This window comes from Salmo salar, chromosome 11 (assembly GCF_965601325.2).
Source record: "Salmo salar chromosome 11, fSalSal1, whole genome shotgun sequence".
Classification (NCBI taxonomy): domain Eukaryota; kingdom Metazoa; phylum Chordata; class Actinopteri; order Salmoniformes; family Salmonidae; genus Salmo; species Salmo salar.
The window spans coordinates 4,444,486-4,466,119 of record NC_138301.1 but is presented as its reverse complement, the minus strand read 5'-3'; the positions used below and the strand labels follow the sequence as shown (position 1 = coordinate 4,466,119).

Below are 21,634 nucleotides of genomic sequence, written 5' to 3'. Positions count from 1 at the left end.
GAGCTCTGTCAGTGACCATCGGGTTCCTGGTCACCTCCCTGACCACGGCCCTTCTCCCCCGATTGCCCAGTTTGGCCGGGCGGCCAGATCTAGTAAGAGCCTTGGTGGTTCCAAACTTCTTCCATTTAAGAATGATGGAGGCCATTGTGATCTTGGGGACCTTCAATGCAAGATACATTTTTTGGTACCCTTCCCCAGATCTGTGCCTCAACACAATCTTGTCTCGGAGCGCTACAGACAATTCCTTCCTCCCCATGGCTTGGTTTTTGCTCTTACATGCAGTGTCAACTGTGGGACATAATATAGACAGGTGTGTGCAGTCATGTGCAGTCAATTTAATTTACCACAGGTGGACTGCAACCAAGTTTTAGAAACATCTCAAGAATGATCAACGGAAAAAGAATGCACCTGAGCTCAATTTTGAGTCTCATAGCAAAGAGTCTGAATACTTATCTTTTAAAAATGAGCAAAAACATCTAAAAACCTGTTTTCACTTTGTCATTATGGCGTATTATGTGTAAATTGATGAGGAACATTTCTTTTTTAAATAAAAATTTGGAATAAGGCTGTAATGTAACAAAATGTGGAAAAAGTTCATTTGTAATTGTATCATTTTTTAAATATTTTGTGTTAAAATAAAGACAATTATGTGCCTTATTTGCGTAAATAATGTGGGCGTATTTGCACATATAAATAAATCAACATAAAAGGGTGGAGCATGGCTGCAACCACCAAAAACTTGCTCTGTCTAGACCTGCCTGCACTCACATGTGCTGTCTAGCCTACCTCATTAATTACTATTGTTCTCACGTTCTGATGCATAATTCAAGAAGTGTGTCAATAGCAGAACACCCTTTGATTAAAAATCAACACGCTTTGCTCTAGAATACACCTAAGTGATCCGCCCAAGTCAAATCATCCTCCAAATCATCCTCCAAGCAAACTTTTCCTGGCTTTTTTGTTGTAAAATTTCCAGATCTGTAAGGGCTGTCTTCAGGAATGGACCAAAATGCAGCGGAGTTAGTATTCATCTTTCAATTTAATTAGAAAGAACACTATAACAAACAAAACCAGGAAACTGACAGCCAACAGTCCTGTCAGGTGCAAACACACTAAACAAGAAACAATTACCCACAAAACCCAAAGGAAAAACATGCTCCTTATGTGTGACTCCCAATCAACCACAACCCTCTACAGCTGTGCTTGATTGGAAGTCACACGGCCAAAATCAATGAAACAATAAAAAACACACACTCCCTTTTGCCACGTCCTGACCCAACTACACCCTCTACTGGTCAGGACGTGACAAGATCTACAAACATACAGTTGAAGTCGGAAGATTACATATACTTTAGCCCAATACATTTAAACTCAGTTTTTCACAATTCCTGACATTTAATCCAAGTAAAAGTCCCCTGTCTTAGGTCATTTAGGATCACCACTTTATTTTAAGAATGAGAAATGTCAGAATAATAGAAGAGAGAATTATTTATTTCAGCTTTTATTTCTTTCATCACATTCCCAGTGGGTCAGAAGTTTACATACACTCAATTAGTATTTGGTAGCATTGCCTTTAAATTGTTTAACTTGGGTCAAACATTTTGGGTAGCCTTCCACAAGCTTCCCACAATAAGTTGGGTGAATGTTGGCCCATTCCTTCTGACAGAGCTGGTGTAACTGAGTCAGGTTTGTAGGCCTCCTTGCTCGCACACACTTTTTCAGTTCTGCCCACACATTTTCTATAGGATTGAAGTCAGGGCTTTGTGATGGCCACTCCAATACCTTGACGTTGTTGTCTTTAAGCCATTTTGCTACAACTTTGGAAGTATGCTTGGGGTCATTGTCCATTTGGAAGACCCATTTGCGACCAAGCATTAGCTTCCTAACTGATGTCTTGAGATGTTGCTTCAATATGTCCACATAATTCTCCTCCCTCATGATGCCATCTATTTTGTGAAGTGCAACAGTCCCTCCTGCAGCAAAGCACCCCCACAACATGATGCTGCCACCCCCGTGCTTCACGGTTGGGATGGTGTTCTTCGACTTGCAAGCCTCCCCCTTTCTCCTCCAAACATAACGATGGTCATTATGGCCAAACAGGTCTATTTTTGTTTCATCAGACCAGAGGACATTTCTCCAAAAAGTACAATCTTTGACCCCATGTGCATTTGCAAACCGTAGCCTGGCTTTTTATGGCGGTTTTGAGCAGTGGCTTCTTCCTTGCTGAGAGGCTTTTCAGGTTATGTCGATATAGGACTCGTTTTACTGTGGATATAGATACTTTTGTACCTGTTTCCTCCAGCATCTTCACAAGGTCCTTTGCTGTTGTTCTGGGATTGATTTGCACTTTTTGCACCAAAGTACGTTCAACTCTAGGAGACAGAACGCATCTCCTTCCTGAGTGGTATGACGGCTGCGTGGTCCCATGGTGTTTATACTTGCGTACTATTGTTTGTACAGATGAACGTGGTACCTTAAGGTGTTTGGAAATTGCTCCCAAGGATGAACCAGACTTGTGGAGGTCTACAATTCTTTTTCTGAGGTCTTGGCTGATTTCTTTAGATTTTCCCATGATGTCAAGCAAAGAGGCACTGAGTTTGAAGGGAGGCCTTGAAATACATCCACAGGTACACCTCCAATTGACTTAAATTATGTCAATTAGCCTCATTTTCTAGAATTTTCCAAGCCGTTTAAAGGCACAGTCAACTTAGAGTATGTAATCTTCTGACCCACTGGAATTGTGATAGAGTGAATTATAGGTGAAATTATATGTCTGTAAACAATTCTTGGAATAATGACTTGTGTCATGCACAAAGTAGATGTCCTAACCGACTTGCCAAAACTATATTTTGTTAACAAGAAATTTGTGGACTGGTTGAAAAATGAGTTTTAATGACTCCAACCTAATTGTATGTAATCTTTCGACTTCAACTGTATATATAAACTACATGATGGACACCTGCTCATCAATCATCTCATTCCAAATTCATGGGCATTAATATGGAGTTGGTCCCCCTTTGCTGCTATAACAGCCTCCACCCTTCTGTAAGGCTTTCCACTAGATGTTGGCACATTGCTGCTGGGATTTGCTTTCATTCAGCCATAAGAGCATTAGTGAGGTCAGGTACTGAGGCCTGGCTCGCAGTCGGCGTTCCAATTCATCCCAAAGTTGTTCAATGGGGTTGAGGTCAGGGCTCTGTGCAGACCAGTCAAGTTCTTCCACATCGATCTCAACAAACCATTTCTGTATGGACCTCGCTTTGTGCACAGGGGCAAACTGTAGCAAACTGTTGCTACAAAGTTGGAAACACAGAATCGTTTTGAATGTCATTGTATGCTGTAGTGTTAAGATTTCCCTTCATTGGAACTAAGGGGCCTAGCCCGAACCATGAAAAACAGCCCCAGACCATTATTCTTCCTCCACCAAACTTTACAGTTTGCATGATGCATTGGGGCAGGTAGCGTTCTCCTGGCATCCGCCAAACCCAGATTTGTCTGTCGGACTGCAACGTGTTTACACTGTTTCATTGTCCAATGGCGGAAAGCTTTACACCACTCCAGTAAGTGTCCAGAAGATGTGTTAAATTCCCAACCCAGCTTTAGAGTTCTTATAGATGCAACGGAAAGACAATGCATTCCATTGAGCCTATTTCAGCCATTACCGGGGTGTGTTTGACAGGTCATTATAAACATTTCCACGATCATATCGTTAACAGGAAAAAATGACAATCACAAGCAAGAGTATGAAAGAGTATGAAAGAGTGGTAGGAGTAAAATGAAACCAATCAATCCAGCAAGATTTAAGTGACAAGTGGATTTTTCACTCCTCAAACAAAGGAAATAGGTGGCTGAAAAATACAGATCCTCAGGTGGACGGGGCATGCACGTTGCTATTATCATGGTTGGGTCTTTTGTCTGTTGCAGCTATACGCGGACAAGCTTTTCATGAAATGGAAAACGTAACAGAAACTGCTGGTAGAGCATCATGAAAGAGGGTCAGGACCTTCACAGCTGAATGGTGACAGTTACGCATGGTATCTTGGCATTTTAGAAGCATTTTGAAGACAGGAACTATTTGCAGATGGACACTGGGTTTTGTTGCTCTCTTACAACTTGTGGGAGGAGAGCTGTGGCCATGTCTTCACATGCTGAACTATGATTTATTTCATTAAAGAGAAAAATCTGATTCCAATTTTGTTGTGTATGCATTTCATTTTCGCATGTGGTTTAGTGCCTTTAAAACAACAAACACTGCAGATAGTTCACAACAGGCATTGTAAATATGAGCACGCTTATTTTGCACAGAACATCCATGTGTCAGCATATTTATGTTAAAAATACACAATTAGAGGCAGCTGGTCCAGGGAAGGTCCAAAGTAAGAGGACATCGTTGTCCTTATACAGTACTTTTCAGTGGTGTAGTTATTATTTTTTGGGTGTGCATTTTTTAAAATTATGTCATTTCCTCAATCAAAGTTTGTGCCGACAGATGTAGCCTATCATTATAGAATAGAAAATGCATCTGCCAATTGCAACGCCTGCCTATGCCCACACATGTCTCAAGAACATTTTATATTTTTATTAGCCTCAAAGACCAAGTCAGCCATACTTCATTTCAAAATATGCCATCATCACTGTCAATCGTGAATGATAATACTTCACGGTTTACCGCTGAAACGTCCAAACTGCATCTGTATGCCAATCATTTGATTGATCTCAATCAGTTTCATGGGAATATGCATGTAGATCTTCTTGAATTACTGTTTCATGGGCAAATTAAAGGAGGTGTTGTTAAACTATTAGCCAAAGCATATATCCTGCTTAGTGGCGTGCTCTGATGAGTTTTGGTGCATGAGAAACACAAATTGTGACTATTCAGCTTCAGGTATCCATCCCAAAATCTCAGTAGAAATTAGGTGTTTTTGGTGTAACAGTAACATTATAGGCCTACTATGCTATTCGGTTCCGTTATGAAAAACGCTAATTAAACGTTATGTGATCTTGTGTGACATTGGTTTTATATGTTTTATGACTGCTGCAAAATTAATTGGCTCTGAGGACATTAAAGTTTTCTGAATCTGAATTCAGCTTTGATCTAACTTTACTAAACAAGCACCATTGTGAGAAGTGATCATCTTCTATTTGTTATTATTATTATTATTATTATTATTATAAGTGACGAGTAGGACTATTAGCCATAGGCAACAGATCTTGATGAGTGTTATTTTAAACGATTGGAGTAGTCTTCGTGATGCTGAAAGGACAGAGCCAGGTTGGCACAATGATGCTAAAGAAGTTGAACCAACTTGTGGTGCTGAAGGATAGCTGAAAGATAGCTCTGCCATTCGGCCAGTTCTGGAACTGTCACATCCTGACCATAGAAATATGTTATTTTCTATGGTAGAGTAGGTCAGGGCGTGACAGTTTTTTTTAAATTTTCTTCTATGTTTTCTATTTCTATGTTTAGGTTCTAGTTTTGTATTTCTATGTTGGGGTTTTGTTTGGGATGATCTCCAATTAGAGGCAGCTGGTCCTTGTTGTCTCTAATTGGAGATCATACTTAAGTAGGGGTTTTTCCACCTGGGTTTTGTGGGTGATTCATTTTAAGTTGTGTATGTGTTCATCTCTGCGTCACGGTTTCTTTTTGTTTTTTTTCATTTCAGTGAATTTATATATTCAAATCAAATGTATTTATATAGTCCTTCGTACATCAGCTGATATCTCAAAGTGCTGTACAGAAACCCAGCCTAAAACCCCAAACAGCAAGCAATGCATGTGAAAGAAGCACGGTGGCTAGGAAAAACTCCCTAGGAAAAAACTCCCTAGAAAGGCCAAAAACCTAGGAAGAAACCTAGAGAGGAACCAGGCTATGAGGGGTGGCCAGTCCTCTTCTGGCTGTGCAGGGTGGATATTATAACAGAACATGGTCAAGATGTTAAAATGTTCATAAATGACCAGCATGGTCAAATAATAATAATCATAGTAGTTGTCGAGGGTGCAACAAGCACGTCCGGTGAACAGGTCAGGGTTCCATAGCCGCAGGCAGAACAGTTGAAACTGGAGCAGCAGTTGCATAGTTTCACAGTATAAATAAAAATGGGGAACGACACACACGCTGCACTTTGGTCCGCTCATTCCTACGACAGCCGTGACAGGAACAAACAACAATAATTTGCAGTACAGCTTAATAGACTTACGACTATGTGGTATAGCCATTTGTAGGCTATATAGCCTTCCGTAAATACAAATAAATATAGCTTAATATCATTGCACTGTTTGTGAGGAAAGTTTTAGTTGCGAGTATGCATGTCAATGTATTGTGTAGCTTACACTACGCTGTATTTGATTAACCTTAATATATGGTCACAAAATACCCTATCACAGAATAAAAGAAAACAGAGAGGTGAACTATGAAATCATAAAATGTATTTGCATAGATTAAACATACTATCAAATCAATTTACCAAGTAGTAAACATAAATCATTACTATGTAGAATTGAGGGAAATTTGTTTTAAAACAGCTATAAATCAAGCTTTTGGTGTAGTGTATTCATGCATCTCAATAAACTATAACCTAAATGCATTATTACCTCCAACTTGGCCCAATTTACATTTCCAATTGCCCACCCTTACATACCAAGCTAGAACGGACCCTGCGTCTCAACCAATAGCAAGAGAGGGTCAGGCTCTTTGGGCTTTGCGGTGTCCACTATGGTTTGTGTGTCCTCGGCAGAACAGTGTCGCCATAACCAAGTGCAAGTGGTCATATAATCATTCTTTGTTCCACTGCACAAGAGGGGGTCCGTGGAATTTTATGAACGTCAAGGCAGACACAATTAATTAGATGTTTTGATTGGCCGAAGTGGTCAAGCCTCCGACGGGACTTGCAGTGCACACACGTAACCTGCAATTCTTCATTATTCTCGCCACCGTCAGAGAACCCAGGAAAGAAACCACCATTTACCTACCTCTAGGCTGCTACACATATTTGTTTGGTTTGTCATTCTATTATTTTATCATGGAATTTTTGTGGTAATTTTACATAATTTATTTAGAATTGATCAGAATTAATTTCACATAAATAGTTTTACCAGCTCTGTGTATTTTCATATTGAAAAAAGTAAGGGAGCGGAAATAAGAGTTGTTCTTAGGAAACCATTAACTTATTTTCTAAATGACTTAATATACATCTGTACGCGATGTGATTAAGTATTATCAAACTGGCCACTAAAGGTGTTTCTGAAAAATGTCAGCTAGAATGTGATATAGCTTTGTGGTGTAGTGCCTCTGTTTTCAGAACCTGTAACACCTTTGGAATACATTTCAAAACACGTTGACTTGTCTACAGATATAAATCAATGTACGAGAGGAACAGACCATGACGATTCTAGAAGAAAACAGTATGTTTGTTCGCATAAACTCAGCAAAAAATGTTCCCTTTTCCAGGGACCTGTCTTTCAAAGACAATTCGTAAAAATCCAAATAACTTCACAGATCTACATTGTAAAGGGTTTAAACACTGTATCCCATGTTTGTTCAATGAACCATAAACAATTAATGAACATGCACCTGTGGACACTAAGACACTAACAGCTTACAGACGGTAGGCAATTAAGGTCACAGTTATGAAAACTTAGGACACTAAAAAGGCCTTTCTACTGACTCTGAAAAACACCAAAAGAAAGATGCCCAGGGTCCCTGCTCATCTGCGTGAACTTGCCTTAGTCATGCTGCAAGGAGGCATGAGGACTGCAGATGTGGCCAGGGCAATAAATTGCAATGTCCGTACTGTGAGACGCCTAAAACAGCGCTACAGGGAGACAGGACGGACAGCTGATCGTCCTCGCAGTGGCAGACCACGTGTAACAACACCTGCACAGGATCGGTACATCCGAGCATCACACCTGCGGGACAGGTACAGGATGGCAACAACAACTGCCCGAGTTACACCAGGAACGCACAATCCCTCCATCAGTGCTCAGACTGTCTGCAATAGGCTGAGAGAGGCCTGTTGTAAGGCAGATCCTCACCAGACATCACCGGCAACAACGTTGCCTATGGGCATAAACTCATTGTTGCTGGAGACAGGACTGGCAAAAAGTGCTCTTCATGGTCTGGGGCGGTGTGTCACAGCATCATCGGACTGAGCTTGTTGTCATTGCAGGCAATCTCAACACTGTGCATTACAGGGAAGACATCCTCCTCCCTCATGTGGTACCCTTCCTGCAGGCTCATCCTGACATGACCCTCCAGCATGACAATGCCATCAGCCATGCTGCTCATTCTGTGCGTGATTTCCTGCAAGACAGGAATGTCAGTGTTCTGCCATGGTCAGCGAAGAGCCCGGATCTCAATCCCATTGAGCACGTCTGGGACCTGTTGGATCGGAGGGTGAGGGCTAGGGCCATTCCCCCCAGGAATGTCCGGGAACTTGCAGGTGCCTTGGTGGATGAGTGGGGTAACATCTCACAGCGAGAACTGGCAAATCTGGTGCAGTCCATGAGGAGGAGATGCACTGCAGTACTTAATGCAGCTGGTGGCCACACCAGATACTGACTGGTGTGGAGCTAATTGCTCAATTGCTCAATTGTATAATTAATTTAATCCAACCGTTTAATTACTTTTGGCCTTTATCAGTGAAGGTTTAGCACTTAATTAATTGTGATTGCTTCTTATGTAAGTGATGAGCAACAGTTTATATACAGGTGTAACATGCATGTTGGTGGAGTGAATGCGAGCTGCTGCTTTTTTAGGACCTTTTAACTGCCTTTAAAAGCTTTTTAATGTGCATGGGGCTCAACTACCCCCATCACCGTCTTTCTTTAGGGATTGATCAGCTCACTGTGTGATTCAAATTCCACGTGAACGTTCAGTCACGGTAATAAGGCTTCTCCAAGCTTTGATGCTGCTGATGGCCATTAGTAGCCTACCAAACTTGCTAACTGCCTGGTACTCAGCACTCTATTGTCCCTCTAATCACTTTGACATCAATGCAAATGTAATCGAAAATCTAATCAAATACTTTATGAGAGCTCATGGACTCACGTTGCACAACATTTCTATAGGCTATGCAACTGTGTGAGAAAACAGAGTGATGGCCTCTACTAAAAAGAGGAGGAACATTTAATCACATTTACGGTCACTTTTGACAATGGTGTTTTTCCGCTATGTGAAGAAATAGCCTAATAGTTTATCAACATTTAAAGCTAAACGTTCTTATCAGTTTTTTTATGCTAGTGGTTGTATTAATTAATAGTCCCAGACAATGTTTGGAATATGTATTTCTCCCACAGATTAGAATAGGTCAACTTTTGTACTGCGGAGGACAGTAGATTGACATAGGCTAGCGCTTTTCGTGTTTGTTAGTCCTACTTATCTTGTTGGCTGATGAAAAGTAAATGTGGACAGATCATCCAATATCTTCAATATGCACCTCGGAATTGGATAATGACGCGTGGAGTTGCGTCCCCGATGTGTCTGTCTTCACTTGTAGCCTGTGAGAAAGATACACTTACATGATGGAGAGCCATGTGAGTGAGAGGTGCTTCGGTGCACAACGCAGCAAAAGGCATGGATTTTTTTAGGGTGCATTATGGTCACACAAAGAGGATGCCGCCCTGAAATTTAAGGGAATATCAAGTGCTTGCTAAATTCTGAATGAGAGACTGATGAAGTGTGTACAGCCTGCGCAAAGAAAACAAAGCAGAGCTCATACCTTTTTAAGTGACTTTTTTCAAATCATCATTAGTGTTGCATCATGTAGCCTTACAATGTATTAAAACTCGAAACGTATAACCTAACGTTTGTAGAACAACTAAAGTTACATTAATAACTCTAAATTAAGCATATAGGAGTACTTATTTATTTGATAACCACTCAACACAGAACAGCCGCATGTGTGCACTCCTTCAAAAAGTTTGGAGAATATATCCTTTCGATTTTATTCAGCTTCAATTGTATTCTTCATACTATACAATAATGCCAAAGAAATCTAAGAAAATCTTGTCTGCTAAGTGAACTAGTGTAGCCACAGCCATTTGTGACTCGATTCAGGAAACTAACCATATGTCGCAAGTCTCGACTTCACAGGAGAGCCATTTGAACGTACAGAAGGTTTTTATCAAAATGTGTTTTTTGGCAGAAATGCCTTCTCGAACATGTGAACTTTCATGTGCCTTAATAATAAACGTGTATGCCATCTGTAAATACGAATACAATTGTTAAATTATGAGCCTTGTTGGATAAGCCACAGAAAAAGCCAGCAACCTTCCCACTAGCCATGATTGGCTGAGATAATGAGTGGGCTGGACATACCGAGGGAGGAGTTCGGATTGGTCTGCCATATAGAGGGCTTCTGTCTATTTGAGCTCGTCAGTCTGTGTTAGTAATCCTGACAAATGCGGATTTAAAAAAAATGTATTGTGTAGTGGAGCTGCATCAGGGTTGCTCTCCACTTTCTGGAGGATCAAGTTTTGAAATCAGTGGAAATAGAGTATGATAGCTAAAGAGATGGAGAAAACATCTGTCTCTGGATTACATCTTCAAACTAAGGGCAACCGTGGTATGGCATTCCTGACAGGGAGATGCATCCATCATGCATGATGATGTATACAGGTAAGATATTCTAGCTTTAGGCAGCTACATTTTCAGATATTACACATTTATAATTTTGACAGAAAGTGGTTTCGTTTCAAGCTAAAGTGTACTGTTAGATAGCTAGCTAATGTTAGCTGGCTGGCTCCCTAGCTGACGTGATTATTCATTTCCCAGAGCTGTTTGCTTTTCTAGTTCAAATCAAATCAAATGTTATTTGTCACATGCGCCGAATACAACAGGTGTAGACCTTACAGTGAAATGCTTACTTACAAGCCCTTAACCAACAATGCAGTTTAAAAATAAAATAACAAATAAGAATAAGAAATAAAAGTAACAAATAATTAAAGAGCAGAAGTAAAATAACAGTAGTGAGGCTATATACAGGGGGTACCGGTACAGAGTCAATGTGCGGGGGCACCGGTTAGTCGAGGTAATGAAGTAATATGTACATGTATGTAGAGTTATGGGGAAGAAGCTGTTTAGGAGCCTCTTGGACGTAGACTTTTCGCTCGGGTACTGCTTGCCATGCGGTAGCAGAGAGAACAGTCTGACTAGGGTGGCTGGAGTCTGACAATTTTTAGGGCACTTCCTAAACCTAATGTTAGCTAACTAGCATTGAACCTGGTTGGTTAGCTCCCAGCACTATGGCATTGTTGGCACTTAGCTGATTGCTGTTTAACTAGCTAATGTTAGCTGGCTGGCTAGTTAGCTAACATTACATGACGTGTGTGATCTTAAACGTTGTTTACCTAGTTAGGTTCATTGTTTAGCTAGCTAGCTATATGTCTTAAGCTGAAGTTTGCTGTTTGCTAGCTAGCTAACGTTAGCTGGCTGGCTCCCTAGCTGACGTTATTATTCGTTTCCCAGAGCCGTTTGCTTTTCTAGTTAGAGCCTAATGTTGCTAGGTAAAATTTCACCTGGTTGGTTAGCTCTCAGCACTGTGGCACTGTTGGAACTGGTCATTGTTGTTTAACTAGCTAACGTTAGCTAACGTTACGTGGCGTGTGTACAACACCCGTTGAATATGGCCGGTGTCAGTAAACCTCTGCAAAAAAGGGCAATGAAATTGTTGCCAGCAGAGCTGCTTAGGCTGTTTTCATGTTATCCAGAGGTCAACAAATCCTCGGCCAGAGCGTCAAGTGTGCGCTCCGAGAGCGAAACGAGATGGGTGGGGCTAAAGCTTAAGAGGGTGTGGACGATGCTGAATGGGTGTAGACATAGAGGAGCTTTTCACTAGAAAAAAAAAACATTCAAAGGCCATTTTTCAAAAGTGAGTTTACAAGTTGATCAACTTTCAAAGCCAAATTACTTTCCCATTGTTCCTCAAATGCAGTGTATGATATACCATTTTGTAGCTCTGAGACTCTACCTTTATACAATGTAAAAAAACAATTTCAAATTTTGCTACATAAGACCGAATCCAGGTGGTGAGTCACATTTGGCATAGCCAGATCAGGACCTAACATAAGGACAATTCAGAGTATGCTATTCTGTTCTTCTGAAACATTTTCTTCAAATCATGCGTCTTTAGACCGGTCTAAAATAAATATTGGATGTATTATGATGGTGAAGGCTATAATACATGGATTTATTAGATTTTTTTTAAATGTAGTTTTTCCAAAAGTCTGCATCAGTGGCTTGTAGGAAATGTGGAAGCCAGGAGTTGCTAAATGTATTTATTTTAATTAATGGTCAATTACTGTGAGACCGACAGTCATTTAATTGACAATCAAGGCTGACAAAATATTGTGACCGCCACAGCCCTAGGCTACATTTGGCGATCCACTGATGGATACAAACCTTTTCAGTTGATTTTATGGTCTGAGGCCTCCATCTAAATCTTCCTACATGGACAAAAATGTAAATACTTGAGCAGATAGCCCCACCATAAGTGGACAGCTGTATCAAATACTCTTCAACCTCCACTCCTCTCTCTCTTCCTCCCCCAAACCAAAAGACAGTTCAGCTGAACTTTTTGGGAGAATGTGGTTCTCGAAGCAGTTGCACATGCGGTTTGAGAGTCAGGCAAGTGTCTATGTGACAGGTCAATTAAATATAAATGGGGGTCATCGTATCTCATAGCAATGGAGAAAGCCAATAACGGGGTCAAAAGGGCAGAGGAGCGGGGACAAAGAGGTCTGCCTTGAGCTCTACCAGTCAACTCCGAGGTAATACGAGTTAGAGAGCATGCTGTTCTGAGAGCTCAGCGTGACACGCACATCGCTTATCAACCACTTCATAAACACTGATCGCTCCTCAATGAGTGATTGATTCTCTCCCTAACAAGATGTGTTTGTTTTTTAATAGGCTCTTCTTTCAAGAACCCTGTTTGCAATTACCCTCAATGGTCCTATTACCAAGCATCATTACTCAAAAATGGTGATGAGGAGCCCAATGAGACAGCGCTGCGGTTTGTGGAGACAGGAGCTCTGAGTCAGTTTGATGAGTTGCTGGCTCGCATCCCGCACCCAGGGCTATGATCACAGTTATTATCGGGGCTCAGTTTTATCATCACACTAAAGTCACCGCTAAAGTTAAATTAAACAGGCAAAGCCAAACAAACCTGCTGCCACCAGCGAGGAGGGAGCTCTCCTAAGGAGAAGCTCAATAGCTCAACTTTCGGCAACCATCCCGTTTTAATTCCCCCGGTATTAGCTAACCCATCTATAGGCAGTGCTGCAGTCCAACGAAAGCAAGATCATTACTGGGTCTGTGCTACCTATTATGGGTGTGAATTCCAAATGCCACCCTATTCCCTATATAGTGCACTACCTTTGACCTCTGTTCAAAAGTAGCGCACTATACAGGGAATAGGACCCCGCGCTCCAACCCCCATAAAAATCTCTATCTGAACCTCGAGCTGTTATGGTGCACGTCGAAACTGCAGGGAAACGGTGGGCAGCCCCATCAGTCGGTCTTGGCAGAGAAATTGGACTGTGTTGACACTGTAAATCAAAAACCACCAGGGGGAACGATCGGCAGGTTACTGGACCTTAGCAAAACAGGCTTCTGCTTAGTTAAGTGAAATTGCCGAAAGGTCAAAGCGTAGGCCTCAGTGAGTGCCCCTAAAGGTTTTAACCAAATGAAATATGTTTATTTATAAGGTGAATATATGTAGAGATTAAGTTTCATTTGAAAAAGAGACACTGTGAATATAATTCCATGGCTAAGGGAAAAACTGGAATCGAAATCTAGCATTGTAATAATGGATTACACTGTTTACAGGGAAGACTTACCAATACCTGTTATGATATTGTCTAATTCAAATTGCACAGTGCAGACAAAAATAATTTTCCCATATACCAAGTTTGTTTGAATTGTACCTTAGGCATTTGTAATATAAGTGCTTTTGGCCTCTTTTTAATGTCATTCAAACTATTATGGGTTCTGAACTCATCAGGTCTTTAATAAGCATTAAACTAGGGGGATAATTAGCTGTCCGAAGTTTCGCAGCCACAATAAACATTTTACCAAGCATGCTAATTCCAAAGAGGAAACTCCTCATGCATGAATGTGATCCGTCTGATGACACTATTTAAATATAGTGCAGCGGTGGGACGTTGAGTGGTTGACTGTTCGCCATACAGTAAATCCTGAAGTTGAGGATTTGTTATGCATTTAAAGTCTCTCCAAAGACAACCTCGACAGGCACACAGACAATCAGCGTGACCACATTTATGTCCTATTAATTTCCTGTCCCCCGTTTAATATACAGAGTATCCCGTTTAATAGAGTTCACGTCCATGGAACTGTGATGTGTTATATTTGCTTCAATGGTTCATTATGATCACAAGAGCCTCCTTTATCATGCAGAAATCAGTGGGCTTAGCCACTAGGCTAGCTGGCAGGCTAGACAGTGAGTTGTATATAGCGACATCATGCATCTGAGTCCTGTTACGGGTCAGCATGTGCCCCGTTTATACTTGCAGAGATATGGTAAGGAGAAATTGGCACTACTGTGCTGACCTGAACCAAACTGTGCCGGCTCTGATATTTTCTTTTCACATTGATCTTTTCAGCACAGTTCCAAAAACAACGGTGGATTCGTAACTAGGGCAGCTCAGTACAGCTTGGTTTAGATCGGCTCAGTTCAGCTCAGAAGTGTGAAAAGCCCTCAAATATCTTTAATCTGACTGGATACCTTTAACATTTAAAACCTCTTGAGGTGAACACTAATAGGTTGCTCAATGGGCAACTTTTATGATTTACAATAGTCTTCTTGTTTTTTTACGGAGCTCCGTCCTTGCATATTTTTTTCAGTTACTTAGATGGAAAGTATAGTGGGTTACAGATATAGAGGGGATAATAGGAGGAAAGTGGTGGATGGGGCAGGATTCGATCCCATGCTGTTCTTGGCAATGTGTGCTTGTAGGACTGAAGCACTACCGCTGAGCCAGGCTCCCTCAAGTGCCACAATTTTTAAGAAATAGGAAAGAAATTAAAGGGAGAGTTCAGTATCACCCTGAAAGTAGTCTATGGACCAGGAGAAACTGCAATCCATATTTTGGTTTGCTATAAACAGCCACTACTAACTTCAGCTAGACTTTATCTACCACTAGCAAAAAATCTAAGTGTGATAGGGGCATGCAGAGCTTTAACTAATACCACTTGGTGAGGAATTCCTTTGATAGTCCTCATAACATACAGCAGCATTCTTCCCATAAAATTAAGATGGTGGTGATGAGGAGGGCATGTGTCTTACTGTTTCCTGCTTGACTTACATGCTGACTACACCGGGCGCACGTGTGTCCGTGTGCGCCATCACGCGCATGTTGATTTTGTCCACCCATAACCAGATGCAATGAGGACACGCAGGTTGAACGAACTCTGAAACAACTATATTATTTTGGGGACAGGTCGAAAAGCATTAAACATGTATGGCAATTTAGCTAGACAGCTTGCTGTTGCTAGCTAATTTGTCCTGGAATGTAAACAATGCGTTATTTTACCTGAAATGCACAAGGTCCTCTACTCCGACAATTAATCCACAGATAAAAGGGTAAACCAAGTGTGTTTCTAGTAATCTCTCCTCCTTCAGGCTTCTTCTTTTTTAGACTTTATATGGCGGTTGGCAACCAACTTTAAGGTGCATTACCACCACCAACTGGACTGGAGTGTAAACCTCAGGATTTGCAGCACGTCAAGCATCACAAATAGATCCAAGTTCTACTTTAGCGCCTGGCTACGCAGACGATCGTTGACGTGCCCGAACCGTGTGAATGCAATGATTGAATAACATGTATGTGTACATTTATTTTGCAATGCTCGCGCACGCGACGCGGGCAGTGTGGTCAGCATGTTAGATTTTTTATGGCAATTTTTTTGTTAATTATTACTTTGCTGAATGTTTGAACAATAATTTCCTACAACCGACAAACACTTCTGGATCATGAATCGGAAGCTACATACTTATCTCTCTACTACATTCACTCCTTTGTTCCCAGCACAGTGGGCTAAACTGTTGCTCCTGGACGAGATGACATAAGGCAACGCCGGCAACGAAGAAGAGGAAGGAAAGGAGGACTCCAAGCTAGGCTGAAAAGACGGGTAAACACGGCCACCTCTTCCTTGTATTCTGATGGCTAATGTCCAATCTCTGGAAATTGAACTTTGTGAACCCAGAGGGACATGCTGTGTGACATTAACCAAGCCTGTCTAAAACACATTATATCACCAACATGTATCCTGACCCATCAGATGATCCAGCATGCTTGAACATGTATACACAAACATCCATGACGCGTACTAAGCCATCCCCCGCACCCACTTCGGCCAATCAGATCATGTTTCTCTGTTCCTACTCCCCGCCTACAAGCAGCAGCTCAAGAGGGAGCCACCGACACAGAGAATAGTGAGGCGCTGGACAGAAAAGGCAGACTCAATGCTGCAGGATTGTTTTGAGAATACTGAATGGAATATATGTTCAAACATTCATCCACTCAGGACTCATCCATCAATATTGCAGAATATACAATGTATTCGGAAAGTATTCAGACCCCTTGACATTTTCCACATTTTGTTACGTTACAGCTGTATTCTAAAAATGATTAAATAAATAATAAATAAAATGTTCATCAATCTACACACAATATCCCATAATGAAAAAGCGTAAACAGGTTTTTAGAAATTTTAGCAAATATATAAAAATATAAAAACATACACCTTATTTACATAAGTATTCAAACCCTTTGCTATGAGACTCAAAATTGAGCTCAGGTGCATCCTGTTTCGATTGATCCTCCTTGTTTCTACAACTTGATTAGAGTCCACATGTGGTAAATTCAATTGATTGGACATGATTTGGAAAGACACACACCTGTCTCTATGTTATGTCCCACAGTTGACAGTGCATGTTGGAGCAAAAACCAAGCCATGAGGTCAAAGGAATCGTCCGTAGAGCTCTGAGACAGGATTGTGTCGAGGCACAGATCTGGGGAAGGCTGCCAAAAAATGTTGAACATTGAAGGTCCCCCAAGAACACAGTGGCCTCCATCATTCTTAAATGGAAGAAGTTTGGAACCACCAACACTCTTACAAGAGCTGGCCGCCCGGCCAAACTGGGCAATCGGGGGAGAAGGGCCTTGGCTAGGGAGGAGACCAAGAACCCGATGGTCACTATGACTGAGTTTCAGAGTTCCTTTGTGGAGATGGGAGAACCTTCCAGAAGGACATCCATCTCAGCAGCACTCCACCAATCAGGCTTTTATGGTACAGTGGCCAGGCAGAAGCCACTCCTCAGTAAAAGGCCCACTTGGAGCTTGCCAAAAAGCAGCTAAAGGACTCTCAGACCATGAGAAACAAGATTCTCTGGTCTGACGAAACCAAGACTGAACTCTTTGCCTGAATTCCAAGCGTCACATCTGGAGGAAACCTGGCACCATCCCTACGGTGAAGCATGGTGGTGGCAGAATCATGCTGTTGGGATGTTTTTCAGCACCAGAGACTGGGAGACTAGTCAGGATTGAGGGAAAGATGAACGAAGCAAAGTACAGAGAGATCCTTGATGAAAACCTACTCCAGAGCACTCATGACCTCAGACTGGGTTGAAGGTTCACCTTCCAACAGGACAACGACCCTAAGCACACAACCAAGACAATGCAAGAGTGGCTTTGGGACAAGTCTCTGAATGTCACTTAAGTGGCCCAGCCAGAGCCCGGACTTAAGCCCCATCTAACATCTCTGGAGAGACCTAAAGATGGCTGTGCAGTGACGCTCCCCATCCAACCTGACAGAGATTTGGAGGGTCTGCAGAGAAGAATGGGAGAAACTCCCCAATACAGGTGTGCCAAGCTTGTAGCATCAAAGGTGCTTGAACAAAGTACTGAGTAAAGGATCTGAATGCTTATGTAAATGTGATATTTCAGGTTTTTTTTGTTATACATGTAAAGAAATGTCTAAAAACCTGTTTTTGCTTCATCATTATAGGGTATTGTGTGTACTGCTGAGAGCCAGTACTGCAGCATTCAATGTCGGCAAAACGAACCCCCATGACTCGGTGGCGCACAAGGAATACTAGTCAAGCAGGTACGAGCTCCACAAATCCATTAGGGACGCAAAAAGACAATACAGACTCAAACTTGAATTGATGATCGACAACTCAGACTCGCGTCACATTCGGCAAGGACCACAGACTATTACAGACTATAAAGGCAAATCCAGCTGTGCGGTACCCACTGAAGCCTCCCTATCAGATGACCTTAACACATTCTATGTTCGCTTTGAGGCAAACAATACTGAGCCATCCAGGAAGACTATCACTGCTCTGGATGACTGGGTGCTTTCGTTCTCCAAGGCTGACGTGAGGAAAACTCTCAAAAGAGTGAATAGTCACAAAGCAAGTTGGCCCAGATGGCATCCCTGGCTGCGTCCTCAGAGTGTGTGCTGACCATCTGGCGGACGTCTTCTCGGACATCTTCAACTTGTCCCTGTCCCAGGCTGCAGTCTGCTTTAAGGAGACCAACATCATCCCAGTGCCCAAGAAAAACAAGGTGACATGCCCAAATGACTATTGCCTGTTGCACTCACCTTGGTCATCATGAAGTGCTTTGAGAGGCTGGTCATGGCCCACATCAAGGCCAACATGCCAGGCAAACTGGAACCACTCCAATTTACCTACCGCTCCAACAGATCCACGGAAGATGCCATTTCCATTTCTGTTCACACGGGCGTAACACATCTGGACAAGAGGAACACCTATGTGAGAACGCTGTTCATTGACTACAGGTTCAGCATTCAATATTATTGTTCCCTCCAAGCCCGACACCAGCCTCAGCTTCTAACTCAACGTCAGCAAAACAAAAAGGAGTTTATTGTTGACTTCAGGAACACATCAACGGGACTGCAGTAGAGAGTCATTGAGTTTTAAGTTCATCTGCGTCCACATCACCAAGGACTTGTCATGGACCAACAACACCACCACTCTTGTCAAGCATCTCTACTTCCTAAGGCGGCAAAATAAATGTATCATGCCGCCCACGTGTCCTCTCCAAATACTACCGCCGCACCATCGAGAGTTTCCTGACCGGTTGCTTCACAGCCTGGTACGAGAATTGCTCCGTCCATGACCGCAAGGCACTCCAGCGGGTGGTAAAGACGGCCCAGTACATCACTGGGACCGTGCTCTCACCCATCCAGGACATCAACTCGAAATGGGGCCTGAGGAAGGCACGCAGCATCACACACTCCAGCCACGAATTGTTCACTCCCTTACCATCGCGCAGACGGTATCGGAGCATGAGGTCTGATACCAACAGGCTCAGAGACCATTTATATCTACAAGCCATCAGACTGCTGAACTGGACTGACCACCTGCTCTGATTCATCACACATATGTACTCACTCATGCACACACACTCATGCACACACACTCTCTCACACACACACACACACACACACACACACACACACACACACACACACACACACACACACACACACACACACACACACACACACACACACACACACACACACACACACACACACACACACACACACACTGAGTGTACCAAACATTAGGAACACCTTCACCTTTTGCCCTCAAAAGAACCTCAATTTGTCAGGGCATGGACTCTACAATGTGTCGAAAGCATTCCACAGGGATGCTGGACCATGTTAACTCCAATGCTTCCTACAGTTGTGTCAAATTGTCCTGAATGTCCTTCTTGATACACACAGGCAACTGTTGTATGTGAAAAACCCAGCAGCGTTGATGTTCTTGATACAAACTGGTGTGCCTGGCACCTACTACCATACCTCTTTCAAAGGCATTTAAATATTTTATCTTGCCCATTCACCCTCTGAATGGCACACATACACAATCCATGTTTCAATTGTCTCAAGGCTTAAGATGAATGTTTTAACTGGCTCCTTCCCTTCATCTACACTTATTGAAGTTAATTTAACAAGTGAAATCAATAAGGGATCATAGTTTTCACCTGGATTCACCTGGTCAGTCCATGTCATGTTTATGTTATGTTCTTAATGTTTTGTACACTCAGTGCTACACACACACATCACAACTGCTGCTACCAGACTGCTATTATACTGCTCAATTTATACACATACCCCAACCCCTTCCCATATACATATGGAAATATTGGACTATAAATTCTGCCTTCCTGTATTATACTTATGCTAAAATGTTTATTCTATTCTACCGTCATTTACATCATGTTGGTATTCTTATCTTTTCTTATTGTTGTTGCATTGTCGAGAAGGAACCTGCAAGTAAGCCTTTCGATGTATACCATGCCTATCCCATAAATATGACTAATCAAACTTAAAACTAATGCACAACTAAAATCGTACAACTGTTTCGTTTCTCTGCACAAATGTGCCTGTGATAAAAGCATGTTAAAAACACCATGTAAGCATGAGTCTCTGCTAGAATGTGAGTAAGCATTCCCACTACATGGCCAACTTGCAAAGTACAAATTGGCTATACTAGGATTTATAAAAACAAATTTAAACATCATGTAAGGTCAGTCATAAGGCATGGTTAAGGTATAGATTAGTATTAAAATCATATCTTTTAAATGAATTATCATACTTCTGGATTTGCATCCTGACCCGATGGTGACAGTGAATCAGCATACCTCTTTCCCCATAAAGAGTGGGTGGCACTCCATGGTCATTCTCAACTGCCTCTGTGTCTCCTGCCAGTGACGCTGTGTATAACCTCAAAGGACTCTGGGGGTCCAAGGGACAGCCATTGGAGATGTTAGCCAGTTGAGCAGCAGCGTCCTTGGATCTCCTCTTCTCCTTCTTCAGAATGCTCACCAGGATATCTGTGATGCTTAGGTTAAAGAAAATGTATAGACATCCTCTTTGGAAAGAAATGGTTGATGGGTAACTGAGTTAGCCGGGTGGTGGGTACCATACATAGCAAGTAAGAGAGGAAACACACCAGAGCAACGGGCTGAGTGCCTTTGACCAGGATTGTCTGTCACTTTCAGTTAATTTTCACATTTGTTGACATCCAGCAGGTGGTTCCTATAACACACTGCAAGCAATAGGATGGCTACCAGCTGGTTTTATCAATTCATCGCCGCAGTGTGTCTGAGCCATGAGAGGAAATGTCTATCCTCACAAATGTGTAACAAAATATCTCATCAGTCTGGTTTGAGGTAGAGATAACAGTCAGGTTTAAACTTCAAGATGTAGGCCTAGATGGCATTTGGAGGTAAGGAATGGGACAAAATAGAATATGTGGACAACTACAAATACCTAGGTGTCTGGTTAGACTGTAATCTCTCCTTCCAGACTCACATCAAACATCTCCAATCCAAAGTTAAATCTGGAATTGGCTTCCTATTTCGCAACAAAGCATCCTTCACTCATGCTGCCAAACATACCCTCGTAAAACTGACCATCCTACCGATCCTTGACTTCGGCGATGTCATTTACAAAATAGCCTATTGGCACCCCTACTCAAAAAACTGGATGCAGTCTATCACAGTGCCATCCATTTTGTCACCAAAGCCCCATATACTACCCACCACTGCGACCTGTATGCTCTCGTTGGCTGGCCCTCGC

The 21,634-nt window shown here is 42.1% G+C and overlaps 1 protein-coding gene across 2 annotated transcripts in view; it reads right to left on the bottom strand.

The window, feature by feature from the left end:
• Positions 1-21,634, bottom strand: part of kif6 (kinesin family member 6) — a 288,300-nt gene that overhangs the window by 104,419 nt on the left and 162,247 nt on the right. For both annotated transcript variants that reach the window (XM_082957633.1, XM_082957634.1), the window contains one exon: positions 20,695-20,886. In XM_082957633.1, coding sequence (XP_082813759.1) covers positions 20,695-20,886 — 192 coding nt within the window. The remainder of the gene's footprint in view (positions 1-20,694; positions 20,887-21,634) is intronic.